The following is a 23,043-nucleotide window of genomic DNA, read 5'->3' as shown; positions in this document are numbered from 1 at the left end:
TTGTCATCGTCGTTTATCAGATCGACGCGTAGTACTTCGATTGTACTAAAAAAAATATTGATCGAAATTTGCCAATGGGCAATTATTCAACTTCCGGTTCGGTGCTTTATTATCGAAAGCTCGATGTACAAAACACCAGACAATGCGAAAATATCTATCGCGAGTCAACTAATATACTTGGTTATTTTCCGTGTTATCTTTCTTATCGCGCACGTGCTAATTTTATTATATGCCGGAGTTTTTAGGCTTACAAGTGGCCAATGACTGGCCTAATAGGGGCGAGATCGTTTTCGAGAATGTCTCTCTGCGCTTCGATGTAGATAGAAGTCCGGTGATCACAGATTTGTCTTTGAAAATACCAGCTGGACAAAAGGTAATTCAATGATCTGTAAATAAAACAATAAATATGTAATATGATAATGTAATTAAAATATGAAATTATATATATAATTAATTATTTATTACTATTATATTATCAGCATTATCACTATCATAATACTTATACATATAAAATTTGATAATATTAATATAACAATAATAAATAATTAATTTTATAGATATATAAATTTATATACATGCACTACAGGAAAAATTACTAAATTTTAATAAATATCTAATCGAATAGTACTAATAAAATATTTAAATGTAAACAAAAAATTTATTTAAACATATATTTACAAGAACCATTAATTTAATTTAAGAGTCATTTTTTCTTTCTAAAATATTTATTTACAATAAATACTTTATTAGTATTATTTAAATATTTATTAAAATTTAGAAATTTTTTTCTCTCAGTGTAAATATAAAAATAATATATATATATAAATTTCATTTTTATATATAATTAATAATATCTAAGTTTTTTTATTTTATTATATAACAAAATAAAAATGCATATTTTATTGTATTTTATGTATAATATATAATTATATATATTTATAATATATTATAATATACCGTAACGTATAATGTATCGTAATATTTTACGTTTACTCGTAGTTGGGTATTTGTGGAAGAACCGGTAGCGGAAAATCATCAACCGTGATGGCCCTCTTCCAATTAATCGAGATCAGCCAAGGACGCATCCTGCTGGATGGAATTGACATCCGGCAAGTGCCTCTTCGAATATTGCGATCGCGGTTATCGGCCATACCGCAGGATGCGATAATGTTTAGCGGCACGATCAGGTATACGCAAATAATACAGTCGCAAATCTCTTATTATTGCGAAACGTCTAGTTTTCGACGCAATTTACAGTTGTTTTCGCGTCGCGTCTATACGCTAAACGTAATACCTGCGCGGTGTTCATCTAAAAATTACATATTCGAGCTTGCGAAATGGATTACACACACAGTTGTGCATAAATAGATCTTTTTTGGGGGTACTTTAATAAACAAAGCGTGTTCCAATGAATTTTTGGTCGAATGAAAACGAATTAGGCGGTCAAAGCTGTCTATTACGTCACAATTTTGAGAAAAATGGCAGATTAAAAAAGAATGATTTCCTGGATTTTCAAGGCGTTGTAGCACCAACATCAAATTTCTCCTCCAATTTTCATTAATACCACGCGAAAGTATTAATTTTTACCCTTTTTATTCCATTTGCATTTGATTCTTTGTTTTCAGTTAAAAGTTCGTACGTAATAGCCAACTCTATTGGCCGCCATTTTCAGCGAGCAAAAATTCACACTTTGAAAATACTTTATTTATTCAGGTCTCAAAAAAGAGTTGTACTGTGTTATAGAGAAAATCTGGATCCATTTTCGGAACACGAGGATCAAGAAATCTGGCGAGCCTTGGAACTTTCGCAAATCAAAGATATCGTAGCTGCGCATCCCGAAGGACTAAGTATATAATAAACTAATATTTATACGATAAATAACAAAGTAACATAATACATGCGCACACAACACGGCGTGTTTATTTAAATGGAAATAATTATAATAGAAATAATAGAAATAATATAAATAAATATGTTAATTAAATATAAATAATAATGTAATGTGATGGAAATTATATGTATATTATAATTTAATATAGATCTTGAGGTACGAGAGGGCGGCGAGAACTTTTCAGCCGGCCAGCTGCAACTGCTTTGCATGGCATGTGCGATCCTTCGGCGATCGAGCATCGTCGTTCTCGACGAAGCGACCAGCGCGCTTGATATAGCCACCGAGAAGTCACTCTTAAAAGCGGCTGCTGTCGCTTTCGAGGACAAAACTGTGATCACCATTGCGGTTAGTAAACGCTCTACAAGCCAGACGCGCATTTTGTCAAACGAACTAACGAATGTTTTAGCTTTCAGCAACGTTGAATCGACTAACTTTGATTGAAATTTGATCGATTAACAGATATCATAAAATATATACTGAATCTGCTCTAATACTTGCTAAATTATCTCTCGAATCTCTTAAATTCTCAAATTTACGCACAAATAAATTCGAGATTTTAATGAGAGATTATTATGATATATTGTTATCAATTAAACATATTTCAAGTCTGATTGCAACAAACAATTCCTTGTCAGCAAAATTGAAAATAATCTCAATATTTGTAAAAATTACATCTGCATGTAAAAATAAATAGAAAAATATTATTAAAAATAGAATTATAATATAATTAAAATTAGAGAAAACTATGAATTAAAGAAGTGAGAAGGTATTTCCAATAAGTAACTTTTTAAATTTTTGCGCTTGAAAATTTAATCTCTCGTTGGACAAGAATAACGTTTTAACGAAACTATTCTTTATGTAGCATCGAGCAACGGCCTTGTTAGATTGCGATCGCATCGTTGTTTTCGACGAGGGCAAAATCGTCGAGGAGGGCTCACCGGCAGATTTAACGCAAAGACAGAATGGAATCTTTTCCGCGATGATCAAAGCGGTCGAGAAAAAGACGAGCGACGGCGAGAGGGACAATGAGAGGACGTCAATTAACTTTACTAACACATAATGTCGATCTAAAATACCGATTAGATTTCAATTTAACGTTTTGAGATAAGAATTCAAAAACTGCTTTAGGATAGGAATGAAAAATGCTTTTTCTATAACGACGTGAGAATATACTGTGTACGACGAAGCTTTATTTTTTTTTATTAATCTGGTGCGCGTGACTAATTTGCTAATTTTTATACGATTTCAGACGATCTTGATTTTCTATTGAATGTACTGGAAATTGTAATTTGTAAATATACAAATTGATCACTATCCAGTTTGTATCTCTGAAGATCTGAAGCGCGACGCCCGGTATATCGCAGGATAAGAGTGCCAAACGATAATAATTACCAATATCCCCACGTCGTCGGCTGCATCTACCATCGCAGAAAAGGTGTGAGCGTGTTTTTCTGTTAGTGGCACCGAGGCCGGCCTGTCGATAGCACCGGCGTTGTTTCGCTTATCAGCACTTTTCGGCTCCAATCGGACGAATCGACGGCCGATGTCGATAAGCCGCGCCGCGACACGTGTGGAATTCGATATGAAGAAAAGGAGCTAAGCGGACGTTTCATTGGCACAGTTCTCCTCTGGATCACCGCGTGAGAGAGTTACTTTCACCGGCGGAAGTAACTAATAAATTAATTACGACGGTGGTGAATTTTCGATCATCTCGCATCAATTTGTAGCCAAAGAAAAAAGAAAAGAATTGCTTAACCGCGTGGTGCATAATTTGCAACGACGATTAATGATACCTTAGTCTAATAATGAATTTGGATTTTCGATGATCGAGTGGCACGATTGAACGGTCAGGCATTCAAGTGACAGTTGACAAATCTGACAAATTGGTGACGAACGATCGTCGTGCGATTACAAACAATTCGACGTGAAGGAGTTAAAAGAATGTAGCTGTGAACGCGAGTTTCAAGTACAGTGTCATTTTTTCAAAGTGAAACTGTACATTTTATTGTGCATACGATTACAGAGATAATTGCCGGAGTGCAGAAGCGTAAAGGCGAGTATTTCTGACAGATTAACATACGTGTTATTAATAGTTCTTACTGCGCGAGACAGAATATTAATGATCTTTAAATCTTGTTGAATGCTCTCTCTAAATCTCGTAGAGTGGAAAAAGAACTTGAAAATTACACAAACTCCCTTTTTACTTCCTTTATATAAAGTTGTATTTAGACTCTAATTAGCGTGGAAAAAATTGCACAAGTCCGATTGTGATTTTTTTTACGTTTTAAAGATTTAAAGATTTTTATAAGCCCTTTTGCATTTCATTAATATTTTTTTTTTATAGCATGTAAATATATGAAAATTGAACAATATTCTAAATTCAATTACATAAAAATTAAAAGAAACTAGTTTTTTTAACGCAAACATTTTGCAGATTGCTTCTATCTCCTGTTAAAAAGCCAATTAATTATATTTTAAAGCATATACAAAAGATTTATGGTAATATTATCGTAGCTTGTTATTTAATACAAAATTGTGATTTTACAAATTTATAAAATCCAAACTTAAATTATTAATAAGATTAATATTATTAAAATTATCGAAAAAATAATATAATTTTTATTCTTTAAATAATTAGCTAATGTAGAAAACTTTAAATAAAATAAGCTAAATCATAAATCTCTTTCGAACAATGGATGGTCAATTTCTAGGTAGAAAAGCTGTCCCCTTTGTTTACCGAATGTTGCTATCTAATTGCCAGTAGAAAAAAAGGCGAATGATAAGAAAGAAAAATGGATTGCTCATCTCGATGAATCAATGCGGATTATAGATAACGTGCGAAAACACAACCATTTAAAAAATTGAATTTATAAATAAATAAATTTTATTCACTGCAAGAAAAATATATTAAGGCACTAAATTAAATAAAACTATACGTCGTCGCCTCGTTAAAAAAACGCAAAAAACAAGAGTGATAAAACTCGTGATAAGAGCATCATTACGCAGATAAGAATAAAAAAATAAAGGCAAATGAAATCACAAGAAAAATATTTTTAGTTTATTAATTCACGAATAATTATCGGTAAACTAAAAGAGTTCTCTTCTGAGATAGCTAAGCAGTGGTCGGTAATAGGTGTTTAATTATTTAAACGTTCTGAGAAACGAATGAATAGTTTTCAAAGGTTTCTTAATTGTTCTTGAAAATGTCAAAATTTAACAAGCAGTTCTCGGACAATATCTTCAAGCACAATAATGTATACATATTGCAATAATGCATAAGTATAACTTTGAACATTTATTTAATTACTTCGCTAATGTCAATAATTGCCGTCGCTGACGCATACAATTTTGCGATGAGACATCGTTGGATCAGATGCCGAACTAAGTTGGAGTTCAGTTACTCCTGTATATTGAAAATTTTAGAACACACGTGTAGAATTTTCGTTCACTAATGGAAATGCAAACTGGAGACATTGCTGAATCATCACGTCGTGATATCGCACACTGCAGACAGATATTACTATTCATATACGAAGAACGTTTATTATCTCATGTTCAAACATTTTACTTTAACCTTGGAAATGTAAATTTCTGCGATGTAAATCGTATAAATATTCCTAAATAAACAAAAAAAATATAATTAGTAACACATAAGATAATTCAAATTAATATTATCTTCCATTTGCACAAAACATTATTCAGCAAAAAATTATTTTTTAATATAAAAAAATATCATTTACAAGAGCAAAATACACGATGATACATATTCTTCTTTAAATTTGAATTAGGAGACTAATATTTTTTGTGCAAAACTATTTTCAATAAACCACATTTAATTATTTCCGAAAAAAAAATAAAATAGGAATAAGGAAAAATAAAGAAGTTTGGAACAAAATTGTCAACTCCTGGCTTGTATCGGTATGCGATAAAGTATGCAGAAGTGAAGTTAATTTAGCTACCCAGAAGAAGGAATACAACTTTTTTTCCGATGGATAATTACAATTACTTACACGCGTGTTCAACAAAGAGCAAGAAGGCGGCCTTATTAATGGAAAAAGAATAGACTCATTAGATAAGATGCTCGCGCGCCACATATACCTGCCTGTTGACACTGCCCGTCGCCGCTCTGTTATCGGCTAGATAAGATTTCTGCGTCTTTGTCGTACTTGGGGCATCAGTCGAACGCGCGAATTCGTGCGGTACACCTCCGTGCGGTCGTACTTGAAAAAAAAAAAAAAAAAAAGAGGGAAAGACCTATGTCTCTTCGTTTCGCGATCGCCCGAGCGGTAAACGCATAATCCTCCTCGACATCACGTCTCTTTCGTCCTTCGAGGACCTTCCGGCGCAAGATTCTCGATCCATCTTGAAAGATTTCCCAACGCCAACCTGAAGGGTGAGTTTCGAAAGGCGCCGAAAATTGTTGTCGAATTCGATCTGTCGAGAAGACAAGGCCGTGTATAGAAACGTTCGGCTCCCCGCACGCACATTTTCATCAGCGCGATCAATTTATCTAATCGAACCACGGAAACGTCGATTCGTTTGTGCTCCCGATACCGTTTCACAGATTCTAGATAAATTTCAAGATCGACGTGCATACCGGCGACGATAAGTCGAAGAAGACAACCGAGTAATAAAGTTTCCGTAAGTTTCATCGGTGTCGCAACGAGAGCATGACAACACTGAACTGTTAAATAACTCGATTTGTATAATTATTCGAGGTACCCGAATTTCACACTCTTATGTAAAAAAAAATATACATATATATATATTGTAAAAAATATTATGTAAAAAAGAAAATATTAAAAACGTGCAAATTGTGTTGCTTTTTAACATATTTTTTTAAATAATTTTCACAATTCTACATTTTATATCTGTTAAGCTCAGTTAACATAGCAGACATGTGTTAAATTTATATATGAATATGTTCATTACTTAACGCGAAAACTTCAACTAGCAGATTTTTTTCACGAAAGCACATACGAATTTTCCAACAGCGTGTAAATTATGTAACGTTTTACGTTCAACCGTAGTTTCACAACTTTTCCATTATTTTATTTTATTACATCGTTACATGCGTAATATATTTTATTCTGAGATTATCTCGTATGTAAAGAGATACATAATTGGATTTTTCATTGACAAACGCATAGTACGTATATTAATTAAAAGAAACGAATATTTACATAGAAAATTAAAGCTCGACGTGTTCTCACATTAAATGTATCACTTTTTTATCGAATACGTAAAAATCATTGTGCCGTGGAAAAATCTATTTTTATCAAAGCTGAATATTAATGGCAGTTCCGTTTTTATTACCGAGTTTATATCTCTGTTTGTTCGGGGCACAAATATAACTTGCGAAAACCCGAAGGAAGCGAGCGACCGACGACTCGAATGTAATGGCTAAATGAAGCCACAAAAAGTGACTATCCGTCACAAGGCGAACGTCATACGCACGTAAAACGCACGTGTCGCGTTGAGAAAATTAATTACTGCCATACACATATGCAGGCATGGATGAAGTTAATTAACCTCGGCAACGGCGCGGTTGTCGATACAGTTGATTAAACGCGCCTGTAATAAAGAGACGCCTACATAACTGACGTTACCAAACAATATTACCTTAATTGTCCGCGACTTGAAATGTGTACACAGACCTCTCCGCAAATACATCGATAAAATATTGGGCAATTGCTCGCTGCATACTTTAACGCATACTTGTGGCCCATGGTATCACTTTGGGTTACGTTATAAAACGTTTACGAAACGTAAAAATATCGCCACGTGTAGTAACAAAGTCTAAAATTGGAAACTCATAATTGACACACTAATACGGGAGAAAAATCTTTACATAGTTATCAAAGCACGTGCGAAACGTATGAAGAAACAACATTTACATTTAAAAAACTTGACTCGTTAGACTTCATTTACTTCAGTCATTTCTCGACTTGATTAGAATTTTGTAAACATAAAACTTTATTAATAATATAATTGCTTTTATTAATAAGTAAACAATAAAAATTATTATTGATGAATCAAATTTTATTATTGCTAAAAACAATTTTAACAAATTTATTTACAATAATATAATGAAAGCAAATATGTAAAAAAAAGATCTGAAAGATTTAAATTATATTTTTACAATCGAAGACAAGACACTCGAGTTACAAAAGAGTTTTATAAATTCCTTCAATTATTAAAACTCGAATTGTTACTGTCCACAAATAATAATTCGATTTAAAAATACACGCCCGAATGTTTTAAAATTTAACAAGGCAGCAATTATATTGTACGACTTATTTTTTTTCCTTGTCATCGGTTTTTCGCAACCGACGACACATGGGTTTAAATATTGCCGGTGTGTTTTCCGTCAGGGAAATCGACACCGAGCGCGCATTGTGTAACAGATTACAATATCGTTACGTTCCCGTCATTTCCGCGATTCGCGACCTCGCAATTTTTACATAAACAGTCGAGCTGAAAGGCGAAGCGAAAGAAGTGTCGCGCGATGCGCTGCCTGGCCATGTCGAGCGCATCGCTGCACATCGAGGCGCGAACCGCAGTTATTTCCCCTTCGAGACCTTAATTCCGAGCCGTTAACGACGCATGGACGCTGCTTCAGAGAGACAGGAAATGTCATCTCGCATTAAGAACACGAAATTGCGTGTAATCGTTGCCGATCGACCGCCGATTTAATTCTCGTTTGCTTAATCTTCGGATCTTTCCTCCATGAAACGCACGAATAAAAAATACTTGTTATATTGCGATTTTATTATTATTGTAAATACAAAATGCAACGAATATCGATAATTAAATGTATCGAACACAAATACTGCATTAATGCAAACGGCTGTTCCATTAAAAAGATCGCGTTAGTTATAATTATTTTGAGTAAAAAACGATATGTAAGATTTATGTAGGGTGGTGGAATACCATTTCTCGTATAATTCACGTTAAATTTTAAAAGCAATCGTTAAAATTACTTCACTATAGTCTATCTAGACATTGTAGGATGGTTATTGGTCATTAGTGTTCACTGCGTTCTTTAAATTTTAATTTTGCAGGTAGCAACACTTTTTACGTACAGCATATTCCGCATGCAATTTTGAAAAACATGTTAGATATTAATTTTTTTAACTTTAGTCTAGCTTGTGAAAGCCTGGAATGTGATTTAGAAGTAATGTAATTGAATTTAATATGTGTTATAATGTTTAATAATAAATTCGGCATATAAAATTATATCATGTCGTGAGATGATTGTGAGTGTATTACATTACGAGTGTAAAACTGATCTTGTGGCTTTACAACTTTATACGTTGCAAATTTCTTTGCTGCTTAGTAATTTAGTAACAGTATTTTTTAAAAAGTTATTTTTTAAGCCAAAGAAATTATTTTTTTCAAATAAAATATATTTCATAAAAATGTTTAGAAAACATTTTATAGCATTTATTAGTATGTAAAATCCATGAAGAATTATTATTTAGTGATTTTTTTATAATTAATAATACTTTTTATGCATTAGTTGTTAGTATTCCATCCCCTGCTATCTCACACAAATACATCTTTTTTTTCCCTCTTCAATAAATTGTAAATTGCGTTCTATAAACCTAATAAACTTTTATATAATCTTCTACCTATAGAGTAATTAGTAGAACTCTATTAACTAGTGTTGATAAGAAATGCGTCGCGATAGTATTCACTGAGTTATCTAAAAAATTAAAAAGGGATATCTACCTCCCCCTTCCCTCTTCTAAGTTTTCAAGTTTAAAGTGAAATTTACATTTTAAGAAAAACATTATTTAGATGTTACTCGAACATTTATAAAAATATGAATTACGATAACGTATTAGTGTTGTAAAGTTATTTTACAATTGACGATTAATTAGTTAATTATACTTAAATTTATTTTACTACGCTGTAAAATTTCCCATTGCGTGCAACAGCCTGGCAAAGCTCTTTTTTTTCACGAGCTTTAAATGATAAGAGCTGAGGTGCTTTTCTGACTTTTACGTTTCTTTGTTACGTAAAAGTCGCCTAATTAGTTCATGCATTGCGCGATACCGGAAGCGCGGAGGCTTTCTTATCTTTGATTTCTGGACGCGATGGCAAAACGCGTGATTTACCCGCTCGGATAATGAACAACGATAATATCGCTTCGTTAATTACGGTTATATAATATTTGTAGCGCGGCGCGCGCGATAGGATCTCACAGGCTCAAATTCAATTACTTCACCGCGATGCAACTGCTTGCAAATCGCTACTAACTCAATGTTGTCCTATCGCAGACAGTTCCAAAAGATTGTTTTTTTTCTCAATACATTTTTTCGTAGATAATCGTTAATTAATTGATCGGACACAGAGCTTATCGTGCATGCAGCGTGACGAACGTTTACACAACGGACGAGCTATATTTAGGGTTTGGGCAATCGTTTGCTCGTATGTTTAATCAAATAGCGTTATCATGGTCCCAATATAGTACTTACAATCCAGAACAAGCCGACCTTGCATCCGTAAAGGGGCCACGCATTATTTAAAAATTACACGAGTTCTCGAATTAAGATTATATCTGCACAGAAAGAAATTAGTATCGAATCGATAATATATTGTGTTGTATGTAAGAAAGAATATAAAATTTTCTTGGAAGAATTTATAATTATAATCTTTAACGGACGTAATTTGCTTACACGAAGAAAATTTTTTTCATGTGAGCAAATTATGTCTGTTAAAGATTATAATTATAAATTCTTCCAAGAAGGTGTTATATTCTTTCTTAATTGCTAATTTTTTGTCTGTGTGCGTTAAATACTTTTGTAACTTATGAGTAAGAAATTGTGATATTTTAACATGAAACAGTATAACAAAAAACTGTATAAAAATTTTTTGGAAACGTAGCATATATTAATTACATGAAATATTCGATAAACTTAATGGAAAACAGAATTGTGTTTTCTTTGATAAGCTGTTTGTTGAAAAATAATCATTGAAAATCGGGTTTGGGTAAGTTGATTTATTTTCTTAAACTAAATTAAGTTAATGGCTTATAAAATTAATTTAATTATACTAAAAGTTACGTAAATAAAAAATTAACTAGTTACAAGTTACAATAAAATTAAATTAAAAGTTAATTTTGAAAAACATTATTTATCTTAAATTAGAAATTCGTAAGTTTTTAATGTTAGATTACACAAAACAATTATAACATAAATTATCAAATTTAATTTTTATTTGTAAATTAAGTTTATATAAAATAACAAAGAAATATTGTTTTTTTTTTGTAGAGATGTATTTATTTCTTTTACAATTTTTTCGATTTTACATGGATAAATTTTTAACTTAAAAAAAAGATTAAAAATTAAATCATTTAAAATTAATTAAATCAATTTAAAAGTTATTAACTTTTCAACTAATTACTACCCAGTTTTGTTAAAGATAAAAATTCTTTAATATATAGGTACTCCAATACTAAAATGTTTTAATTATAGACAACTGTAAAGCTGAGAGACTTTGATTAAAATTCTTCGATTATAAAAAGCGAACAGAAAAGCTTCTGGTTAATTTTAAATTACTGCTTTTTTTTATTTACTATCAAAGTATTTAGAGCCAGAAATTCAAAGATGCCGAGAAAAATGATATTTTTTCTTAATGTTGACAAAGAAGAAAAAGTCATTTTATACCAAAGTCGCGAAACGGTAATAATTGGTATAATCGAGACTTTAAAGCGATATGAATAATGGATACGTCTAAAAGATCTCACCTCGAGATTCCTGTTTGCATATGCGGTGATAAACAAAAAGTGACGGCTCACGATTCCCGTGAAACAATATCCTAGGGAAGATTAGAAGCGTAATAGGTGCCGGTATCTTGTGCACCTTGCGAAAGATTCTAATGAAACCGAGTGAATCACTGCGTCGGCGTCGCGACAAAATCAACAACAACGCTGGCCTGGATTATCGAGTGGGTTTCACAAGATATGCTCGGATCCTCAGCGCTGCTGGAGAAAACAACGTTTGCGAGACTCTTAGCTCTTGAAGCCGTTCTTATGCTGCACTTGCGATTCGGCAAACAATTTATACGCATATATATAAAACCAGCCATATAACTTTTTAAAGGCGTCTTTTTAGCGCGTAAACCATCGGTCAGTAGTTTAAAAGAAATCTGCATTAATGGTGCCAGCCAATGTCAAACCGGATTTTTAAGACGCATTTCATTTTTATTTTATAATCTATATCTTGAAAATTCGGAAATTATGAAAAGAAGAAAACAAAATTATTATTGAACTTATTATATATTTAACTTTTATTCAGAAGAATTAAGGGTGTATGTGTTATATTTCTAATTATTATCAAAAATATAAAAATTATATAAAATATTCTGGTATTACGTTTAAATATCTGTATAAAATTTGAGCGCAATTTATTTATTGGTTTAATAGTTATTTAATTTTACTCTTTATTCTTATGTAAAATGTCGTTTTGTAGTACATAATTGCAAATTTAATAGAGAAGCAGTATTACCGATTAAATCAAAATTTTTACATACACTAATAAAACTCTAATAAATATTCGTGCAAAAATTCCTTTAGGTCCACTTATTTGTTTAAAAATTATTTATTTAAAACTGCAGCAAAGCTGCAAAAATCATTATAGATCAATTTCTTCCTTGTTTCCTTCATTGCAGCTATAGTTTTAGAGAATTCGCGATCAAAATTTTTTCTTGCTGATTAGGAAAAGAAGAAAAATAAAATTGTACAGTCGAAACTTAAAATCTTCGAGAGAATAACCTACGAAATCTTTTTACCTTTTATATGTAAAATTGATTTCTGAGCCACCGTATAAATATTAAAGAAGTGTTAGATGCGACGATGCGTAAATCGCAAATGCGTGATTGCACATTTATTGCAATGTCTATAGTGAATTTTAAAATACCTTCACAGCGCTTCTTTCCAGAAGAGTTGTCACCGCGAACTGGTAATCTTAACGAGAAGGAAAGGATGATCGGGCTTGGTAGAGTCGAGAATATTCTCATCATGAACATGTGCTAATGCATTGTGACGTCAAGGCATAATATATCACGTGCTCCAAACACCATTAGCATAAGCATGTGACTGGTGCGGTAGCGATCGGCTCGCACGTCGGAATCGAGTCGCATGAAAAAAAAAGAGCTGCGCCTCACGAAAAGTGGAGTAGTTATCCGATGAGCGTAACGCGACTCGAGCGAATCTCGAACGCTCGACGAAGGAATCGCGAGTGCCGGTCATGAGTGACCTCCGCGTGAAGCGATATCGAGGAATAATCACCTGTTAAGAGCCGCTATGAAGAGAGAAGCGTAACGCGAGCGAGTGAGTGACCGAAATAATCATCCCAGCATTACGTGTTCCGCTCAATGACGACTGTCAACCTAATTAAACGTTTCTTCGACGCAGACGGGAAATAATTACGCTGTTCAACACCGAAATTCTTTCTGAAGTGCCACAGTGCGTACCCCGAAGATGTTTCGTTGTCAGAATTTGCGTAGCACGTCGAGATTTTGAACAAATTCGGGTGAAATGGGCCAAAATGATTTTTGGCTATTTTCAAAATTATTTTAAGGTGAAAAAAAACTTGCTTCTAAATAGAGTCAACGATATTTAAAAGACCAAAGCAAGAGCTTTCAAATAAATTTTAATTCATGATTGTACGACTTATTTCCATAAAACTCCTTTGACTATTTAAACTTTAGACATTTCTGTATCTGTATCTGCAAAGTGCAAGAAATGCAAACGCATATTTAAATACGTACATGGCATCAAATAAATAATTTAGCTGTTAAAACTTGAATGTTAAAAGTAGTTCTCAGTGTACAAATTTTGTGCACACACGCTCCTACGCGAGATTACCAATTCAAAATGGCGAATTGACGCCAAAGCGCTTCCCAAACAACTCCAATACTTGTTTACTTGTCTATGTGTTTGCGTAAGTTCATTTAAATGTTGGTCTTTTGTGACGATAATACTTATCACTTTTCCTTGTTAACTTAAGAAAATGTGTTTAAGAATGTTTTAAACCTACAGTATCAGCTAAATAATATTTCGAAATTAAAAACCTGAAGACTTCTGGTGGTTTATACATTTTTTTTTCTAATTAACAAGCAAAAATTTTGGTCATAAATACCCGAATTTTGGACTTAAAACCATGGTTGCAAGAAAAAAAACAACGAAAAATTTGCAATTCCTCATTATATGACAAAAAAATATTATTTTGCTGCAATTCTTGTTAAATAACTTTTAAACAAGTAAGTGGATTTAAATAAACTTTTAAACGAATATATATTAGAGTTTTATTAATATATGTAAAAAATTTGATTTAATTTAAAATTAAAAACTACTTCTTTAACTTGTAAATAAGTACTACAAAATGCAATTTTACACAAGAATCAAGAGTAAGTAAAAAATTAAATAGCTTTTAAACCAGCAAAAGAACTGTGTTCCAATTTTACACAGATACTTTAAAGTAGTAGAATCTAAAAAAGTTTTAAACTTTTGGCAACACATTAAAATGTGATATATACATGTAAGACCTTATGTATGTATGTATTTTTGTCTTCCCTGTATAAATTATATAGAAAGTCTAAACAACCATAACATGAAAATACTATCATGAACTAAATTTAGTTTAAATCTATTAAATTGTATTTTAGATTATTGCCATTGATTTTACTCAAATATAGAGAACGTTGTTACAACAGCTATAATAATTTTTCTGTGTAAATATCCTTACGGTATATATAAAAACTACAAAAATGCGAAAAAATTATTGATAAAAACTATTGAACTGAAGTTCTTTAGTGGTATACTTGTAATTTTTTTCGTATTCCTGTAGGTTTTTTATCGTAAGGGTATTTACACGAAAAGAAATTATTGTTATAAGATATTTCATATGTTCGAAAAAGAAGTGTATATAAATTAAAGTTATATTGAATTTAAGTTGCGCAGTTGTTAAGATATACCTATCTATACGGTTCTTGGAACCGTAATTCTTCGTATGATAAGTAACATTTATTGTAGATAGAATATCTTTATATGCGGTTGCTTAAAACAAAGAATTATGCTATCTCTTTAATATAATCTACAGAACAAATAATTAGTATAATTAAAAGATCTATAAGATATCTAATACAGCACGCTAACGTTTGCTTTTATTAGCAAATTAAATTTGTATATTACTTTTTATTAAAAATTATAGACTTTTTATATAATTCTATCATATTTATTTTATCATATTACATGTATATTGTATAAAATTCAATTTTACCTTATTTACATAAATTTCTATTTTTTGTTTATTTAAAAAAAATAAAGATATGGAAAATCAATTGGTTCAATATTGTTTCAACGTTGCGGTAACGTTAACAATCAATGAGGAAAAATCAATATAGCATTAACTCAAGAAGAATTTTGACACATAAAATAAAATATTTGTTATTGTAATTTCTCTTTGTTATTTATATTCTTAGCGAAATGTCCATAGTATGCCAGTAGATTAGCAGCGACTGTGCCTGCATTAAACTCGTGTTCTTCCGGCAGAGTCTTCCGATATAATTTAAGCTAATCTAATCTGGTACAGCAGATTGGCGGCAGACTCTGCTCGATTTCTGATGCCAATTTGCATCAGATTGCTAAGCTGTGTGTAGAGCTGCTCCGTTTCTGCCATTAATTTGCTGCTATAGAAGTGAACTGCATGTAAACAGGTTCTATTTTTATATAGTATACAATTGATAGTATGCAATTGTTGTCATCTGATAATACATAGTTATATTAAAGCTGCATTTTAAACATATAGCAGCTACACTTGCTAAGGTTGGGACAACTATATGTAATAATTACTTGCTAATACTATGGTTCCTATAACTTTTTTATATGGATGAAAAAATAATAACATTATTATTTTGTATAACAATCTTAATTTTTTTCATTATGTAGAAACAAGTTCTTTTCTTTGTAGTAAAAAAATATTGAAAATCGGCCATTTTGGTCGCTATTTTATTCCAATTTACTCCAAATCCTGAAATTTTTAACAAATTCTGATAACGGCATCGTATTCAGTGCGAAAAAATTATCTCATTCTCGCACTTAACGAAATAAGATTTTTTATTGAACATTTTGCTATTTGCGAAACATGTTGGATACCTATGTGCATTAAACAGTGATTTAAACTATACCAATTATCCTAAAATGTTAGAGATTAAACAGTTGTGTCCAAATAATTAATTAAACTAATTATGAAAAAATAATTAGATCGCTGTGAGATTTTGATTTTCCACAAACTTATAAAAAAATTCTTTCTGATAGATATTACAAATAAAATAATTATGTTGTAAGTTAATTAGCATGCTATTGACAGAGACGCAATCATATTGGTAAAATAAGAAATAAAAATGTTGCCCAATTTTGTTATACATTATACAATTTCACAAAGCCTTATATGTACAAAAAATAAAATTAATGTTTCTATCACGAATTTTCAATGCATATATTTGCACGTTTTATTTTATCTGATTTCCATAATGTAAATCCATATCTTCTCTCTAATAAAATAATACAAATTTAGTGGCGCTTTGCTTAAAAAGCATTTCGATAAATTTTCTTTTCAGGCGTCAAAAGAATTTGCTTTGGACATGCTTTGGACGAAGATAACATGAGGTTCTCGTGCTTCCCGAGGGCCAACATCCTCGGGCAGAGGGGTAGCATTAATCTCACCCCTCTGCCGGGCTACGAGGACTCCACCAGCTTCACTATAGGCGTCGTACGTCTTATTAACGTAATTTATAAACTACTCACACATGAATAAAAAAAGTATAATTTTACAAAAGTCATCGAACTTTTTAATCAGTGAAAAAGACTTCTTTTATATCATTTTAATTTTTATTAGATACGTCCGTTACCTGGTACCTTGCCGGCGGTAGCTGTAAATGGTACCGGTCCATCGTCGTCCGCGTCATCCTCATCGCTCACAAAAGTCATAGTGTCGTCACCGCCGTCTGAAGCCAATCATGTCAATCATCTCCCAACACATCAAGAGCAACCCGAAGAAGATGTGACTTCTGTGAACAATGACGAACAGCAAGTGAATAATCCAAGGGGTGGCGTCATCGGAAGAACGCCGACGCCACCCTCGGCACCGACGCCCGTATACGAGAAAGATGCCAGGTGACCTGAAAATAATAATAAATATTAATAATAAATATCAAAAAAAGTAAAAATTATTATCCTTTTTATTAAATGTATTGTATTATATATACATTAGTCCTTTCGGAAAAGTGGAACATAATATTATTGCTCTTTTTTTTTGCAGGAGTGCGAGGCAAATCAAAAGGGCCATTTTGGAGAACGAATTTCTGGGTAATCTTGAAGAAAACCAAGTGGAAGCGCTCGTCTCCGCTATGTACCCCAAACAAATTCCCGCTAATACTTTAGTCATCCGCGAGGGCGATATGGGTATGCCTATTATATTATAAACTTTTATATATTATTATACAAATATTAAAAATGTATTATACTAATATATACCGTTGACAAAGCGACTCCAATAAATGTTAATGTAATTTACGTATTTATATGTAAATTTTATAAGCGTATGTTATTTTATAGGCTCGCACTTGTACGTGTCAGCAGAAGGAGATTTCGACATTTACGAGGGAAACAAATTCCAAAGAACTTTCGGACCAGGAGTTGCATTTGGAGAAATTGCTCTATTATACAACACGAAAAGACTTCGATCTATTAGCGGTAAAATGAAAAATTCGACACTCGCACATTTAAATTTATATCTTATATAAAAATATTACAATTTTTTTGTTAATTTTTGTAAAAAAACATATATGTTGTTTAACAAAACAATGATTTTTGTTAAGTAATTTATATTATTATGAAGAAACGTATTGTAGAAATTCAAAAAATTAGAGATTTTTTTTTGAGAACTAAGAATTTTTATTTCAAGCTAATATTTGTTCAATTTTGCTTGTCATTTCAGTAAAAAAAGCTGGAAAAGTATGGGTGCTCGACAGATCAGTATTTCTAACTATAATGATGAGAACAGCTCAGGAACAACTGGAGGGTAACATCCGCTTCCTCCAGCGCGTTTCCGTTCTCCAAAAGCTTCCAGAACCAAAGGACCACGTGCTCGCAAAGATATCCGATCTCATAAGAGTAGTAAGTAAAAAGATATTTCAGGAGATGTCACTCTGCTGGTCGCTTAGTTTATAATATAGCTTAAAAGAACGTTATAATGCCGCTCGCAGGAATTTTTCCCGGCTGGCGCGAAAATACTGCGGCAGGGCGAGAAGGGTGAGAAATTCTACATAATCAGCGGCGGCAACGTGCGGATCACCAAAGACACCGAGTACGGCGGCGAGGAGGAACTGGTGGTCCTCGGCAAGGGAGAATATTTCGGCGAATTGGCTCTCTACGACGACGAGGGTGAACGACGTGCCAACGCGATCGCGCTTGCACCTGGTGTCGAATGCTTGACCCTCGACAGAACGTGAGTTCGATTAACGAATTAATTATTCGTAATCGAAACTTAAATAAACCTGAGGACACAAATAAAGTAAAAGCTATCTTGATTTCTGAATATCCGTAAATTATTTAATCTCTGAGGCTTTCGTCATTTATTTAAAACAATAAGATTTTGTTTTATTATTTATTTGATTTTTTATTTTACCTTATTGTAAGGTACACTTGAAATGATTTTAATGACTTCCTCCTCTCTTTCTCTCTCAACTTTAATTGTTATTATTATATTTACTATTACAAAATTATTGTTTTATTTTGCTAACAAAAAACACTCATATTAAACCAAACAAAAAATGAATTAAAATGGATATAGAAATAAATTCATTTTGACATTTTCAAATTCGCACTTTAGATTTTTTGAATTTATTTAAATAAAAAAAAAATATATATATATATATAATGAAAACATGAATCCATCCAAATTTAAAACGCTGAACAGCACATTTCGTATTTCAATCCACTTTAATCCATTTGAATCCAAAAATACTCCGGAAGTCTAAAGTGCACTCGAATAAATTGAAATAAATTACAATTTTCAATTAAAATTTATTTTAATTTGCTGGGTAGACGATGGGGTTTTAAAATTTTTTTGCCCATACAACACGGAACATTTCAGCAATATTTCAGAAACGTTGAAAACATTGCTGCAACATTGCTGGAATATTCTGAACTGCGTGTGTAATATGTAATAAAATGCAATATTACATGATTCGAAAAAATTGCCAGGTCATTCCTGAATTACCTGGGTAGTCTGGATGAGATTCGCAACAAGGACTGGTTGGCGGAATACGAGAAGCAAAAGCGTTCGTTGACCCCGAAAAAGTGGACTAACGAGTATGCAAGTCTAACCTTGATCGATCTTGAGACGAAGGGAACGTTGGGAGTGGGTGGATTCGGTCGCGTTGACCTGGTCACACTCAGGTCCGATCCGAATAAGAGCTTCGCTCTGAAGAAACTCAAGAAGAAGGTCATGGTCGAGCAGCAACAACAAGAACACGTGCTGAATGAGAAACACATTATGCAAGCGTGCGACTCCCCTTTCATATGCAAGTAAGTCGAAATTCTTGGTATCGTAACGCCGAGATCATTTGCATTATTATACAATATATCAAACTGTTATTGTTAAACCAAATTAATGCGAGAGAAATACAAATATTTTAATTCATCTATATATAAAATATTGTGCCTGTTAAATTGCAAAAATAATTACCATTGTAACATTTGTAATTACAATATGTACATCAATTCTCAAAAAAAAAAAGAAAAAAAAGTAAGTAACCAGAAGATTTTTAAATAGTCCCAATATTAATTAGATTGAAGTTGATATTTGATTTTGTATTTTTTTTTCAGACTTTATCAGACGTACAAGGATAACAAGTACGTCTATTTTCTTATGGAAGTGTGCCTCGGCGGAGATGTTTGGACGACTCTTCAAAGGAGGCGTTATTTCGACGATGCCACTGCGCAATTTATGGTCGGCTGCGTGGTAGAAGCCCTCGATCATCTTCACTCGCTAAACATCGTTTATCGGGATCTCAAACCGGAAAATCTTATGCTCGACACGCGCGGTTACCTGAAGCTGGTGAGACATCCGATGATTAATCGACTTAACTTTCAATTATGCAATTGCGAAAAGTTTCTCAGAGAAGCGCATACTGCATCATTTAGTCGCTATTATTCACAGAAGACGGAGAAAATCTAAAAAAAAAAAAAAAAATTATTTTTATCTATAGGTGGACTTCGGTTTTAGTAAGAAAATTGGTCCCGCCAAAACGTGGACGTTTGCCGGCACGCCCGAGTATGTTGCACCGGAAATTATCTTGAACAAAGGACACGACAGGTAAGAAATTCAAGATTGTCCCAATATTTATTATTTAATTGCTATTTAACGCACGTAGTTTTAACGCATTTTATTTCATCGCATTTCTCAATTTCGCTAGGGCGGTGGATTATTGGGCCCTCGGCATCCTGACGCATGAGCTCCTCGTTGGTAAGCCGCCTTTCCGCGGATCCGATCATATGACGACTTATAACAAAATCCTAAAAGGTATCGAGATGGTCGGTGTACCGAGCATCGTTGTTAAAAACGCTAGTAATCTCATCAAGAAGCTACTCCGCGTGAACCCCTCCGAACGATTGGGTTATCAGCGAAATGGGATACAAGACATTCGCGATCACAAGTAAGCTGATAGAAAATTTTTCTAAGAAAAAAAAAGAAAAAAATGTTTATTTTCAATATTTTATGACTTATATTACAAATCTTCATGGAACTTTTCGTGTTCAAACATTTTCGTAAGAAAGCACCATGTGTAACTTTGAAAAATAACTGTCGGTGTTAGATTAAAAATTTAAAAACTATTCCTACAATGTAATAAAATATAATTTCTATCTTAATCTTTTAATAGATGGTTTTCTGGATTCAACTGGCAAGCCCTTCAAAGATTGGCTCTACCGGCACCCATAGTACCAACGGTACATCAATCGTAAAATTTTATGTTAACGCAAATTTTTGCGGAGCTTGCACTTATACTAACATTGAAACCACACACATTTTCAATTATTTTTACTCTGCACAAAAATCTGAAATTTGTATTAAAATTTTATTTTATTTTATTATTTATTAACTTTATTAATTTTATTAATTTATCTTGCACATTTTTAGGTACGACATCAACTCGACACACGAAACTTCGAAAGATATCCACCTGATCGCGATATTCCGCCAGACGAATTTTCCGGCTGGGACATCGAATTCTGAGAGTTTCATGTTTCTCAGATGTAATAAACGTGGAAAGAACAATTTCGAAGTGTCTAAAAATGTAATCAGATATAGACTTGAAAATAATTTTGTTGAACCGTCGAAATAATTATGTAGGGCACTCGAGCATGAGCAAGGCTGCAAAAAATTTTGACATTCTAGCCAATTTGAGTGTCCAACGCAATTATTTTGGTGACTCAGCAAAATTGTTTCAAGCTAAATTTTTAGACACTTCAGCAAAATTCGTTCTTTCAATGAAGCTAAGAAACAGATACAAAGATACACTCTTTGCGCTATTAAAATAAATAATGCATTTGTTATCTGTTAATGTTGTTATACAAAGATTGCAGCCATTTTATTAATTGTTATCAAAAGAATAATGACAAAGATACCAAGATAACCGTATCGACACAATTTCGAGATGTAAAAACGAATAACTGCAGATTATAGATTAAGATGTTTGTTAATAATTAATTAATTAATAGAAAGTAACCTTTCCGAAAAAGAATATTTACTTTGCATTTCGATTAGCTCTTTTATAATATTACAGAATATTATCTCTCTAAAATCATTTGTTCATAAAACTCGTATAGTCAATTAAGTTTAACTCTTTTAATGAACGAATAATTTTTAAAAAGTAATTTACTAAGGTATGAAATTATATTTTATCATTTCTTTATAAGTAATCACTGATATTCCGATGTATTTTAATTGCAGATGAATATACGTAATGTTTTAACGACATTTTGTTTTATATTAAAAAAAGTTTTCTGTAGCCTATTATAATATAATATACGAGTACATCCTTGTATTTTTTTTCAATAGTAACTTTACTAAATTTTCAATAGTTATGTTGCGTAATTTTACAAATTACAAAGATATAAGATATCTTTGTAATTTATAATAACGCGTTATACACATCCGCAAAGAAATAATAATATGATAATTTTATATTTATTACTATTACCATTACACAATTGTATATTAAAGATTTCTTCCGTGCAATTTTTAATTTTAATTTTGTAACGTTTTTAATTTTGTGAAAATTAATTTTAATGTTTTTTTTTATTTTTCATCTTTTCTTTTCTTTAATAGTCACAAGGAATTCAGTGTAATCTAATTTTATTCAAGACAAATGTATACTATGCATATCATTAAAATTGCATTTTTACGATACACTTCAGGAGGTAAAGACTAATTAAAATAATACTTCTTAAATTTAGATTACAGAAAGTTTATTATATTTTATATTATATGTTTTTTAGATGTCTTGATATAAAAAATTTTGACAACTATCCCTGCCCGCTTGTGTTAAACGAATTCTCTGATAAGTATACAAATTTTTATTTATAATAAAATAATAACAATAATTGTACATAATATCAACAGATAACTTTTAAAAAATCTTTTTCCATATATAATAAACAGAGTTTCGTAACTAACGCAATCGAAAAAGGTGATTATAATTATGTATATAAAAAAAATGAATCAAAATCGTATGAAAAAATTTTATTCTGCGTTTTCGAATTATTTTTTTCCCTGGCGAAAACGAAAAGCTTCGTAAAGTGTTATACAAGCGTTATATGTTTTCTTGTTCCAATGTTTCAATTTCTAGATTTCTCAAAATTTCTTGCGTTTTTATCACTATTTCCTGATAGAAGAATACACTTTCTATCGTAATCTACGCTTTACGTTTGCTTTATTTTCGCCAGGGTCCTTGTAAAATCTTTTTCTTGATTGTATGTAATCACAATTTCGAGACATGGTTGATACACTGTATAATACAATTATACGTAAGATATAAAATTATTACTTAACAATTTTTTTTCTCGGTGTAATAATTTT

At 31.9% G+C, this 23,043-nt stretch overlaps 2 protein-coding genes and 1 long non-coding RNA gene across 9 annotated transcripts in view; 2 read left to right on the top strand and 1 right to left on the bottom strand.

The window, feature by feature from the left end:
• Positions 1–3,635, top strand: part of LOC105195527 (ATP-binding cassette sub-family C member Sur) — a 53,224-nt gene extending 49,589 nt beyond the window's left edge. For 2 of the 3 annotated variants that reach the window (XM_039448779.1, XM_011160961.3), the window contains 5 exons: positions 246–373; positions 1,000–1,187; positions 1,744–1,847; positions 2,040–2,236; positions 2,754–3,635. In XM_039448779.1, the coding sequence (XP_039304713.1) occupies positions 246–373; positions 1,000–1,187; positions 1,744–1,847; positions 2,040–2,236; positions 2,754–2,951 (815 nt within the window). In that variant the 3' untranslated portion in view covers positions 2,952–3,635. The other variant, XM_039448780.1, reaches the window with a different exon arrangement.
• On the top strand, positions 3,371–21,942 carry LOC105195528 (cGMP-dependent protein kinase, isozyme 1). Of its 5 annotated transcripts, none has more exons than XM_011160963.3 (13): positions 3,371–3,944; positions 16,520–16,686; positions 16,798–17,075; positions 17,221–17,363; positions 17,517–17,654; positions 17,899–18,077; positions 18,167–18,408; positions 19,167–19,490; positions 19,791–20,022; positions 20,174–20,280; positions 20,381–20,620; positions 20,846–20,912; positions 21,103–21,942. In XM_011160963.3, the coding sequence occupies exons 2-13, from the start codon at positions 16,564–16,566 to the stop codon at positions 21,196–21,198; spliced, it is 2,169 nt and encodes a 722-aa protein (XP_011159265.1). In that variant the 5' UTR covers positions 3,371–3,944; positions 16,520–16,563; the 3' UTR covers positions 21,199–21,942. The 5 variants fall into 5 exon arrangements, with proteins under 5 accessions (XP_011159265.1, XP_011159267.1, XP_011159264.1 ...); XM_011160965.3 differs by lacking the exon at positions 3,371–3,944 and adding an exon at positions 6,118–6,284 and having other exon boundaries at positions 16,520–16,671; XM_011160962.3 differs by lacking the exon at positions 3,371–3,944 and adding an exon at positions 6,118–6,284.
• Positions 5,062–6,008, bottom strand: LOC120357668. The gene is made up of 2 exons (XR_005574684.1): positions 5,902–6,008; positions 5,062–5,508 (listed from the first exon to the last, which is right to left on the bottom strand). It is a non-coding gene; the product is annotated as an uncharacterized LOC120357668 (long non-coding RNA).
• Positions 21,943–23,043: the final 1,101 nt, after the last annotated feature.

Source organism: Solenopsis invicta, chromosome 4 (assembly GCF_016802725.1).
Source record: "Solenopsis invicta isolate M01_SB chromosome 4, UNIL_Sinv_3.0, whole genome shotgun sequence".
NCBI lineage: Eukaryota > Metazoa > Arthropoda > Insecta > Hymenoptera > Formicidae > Solenopsis > Solenopsis invicta.
Note: the sequence above shows the minus strand (reverse complement) of the source record. Positions and strands in the feature narration are given on the sequence as shown.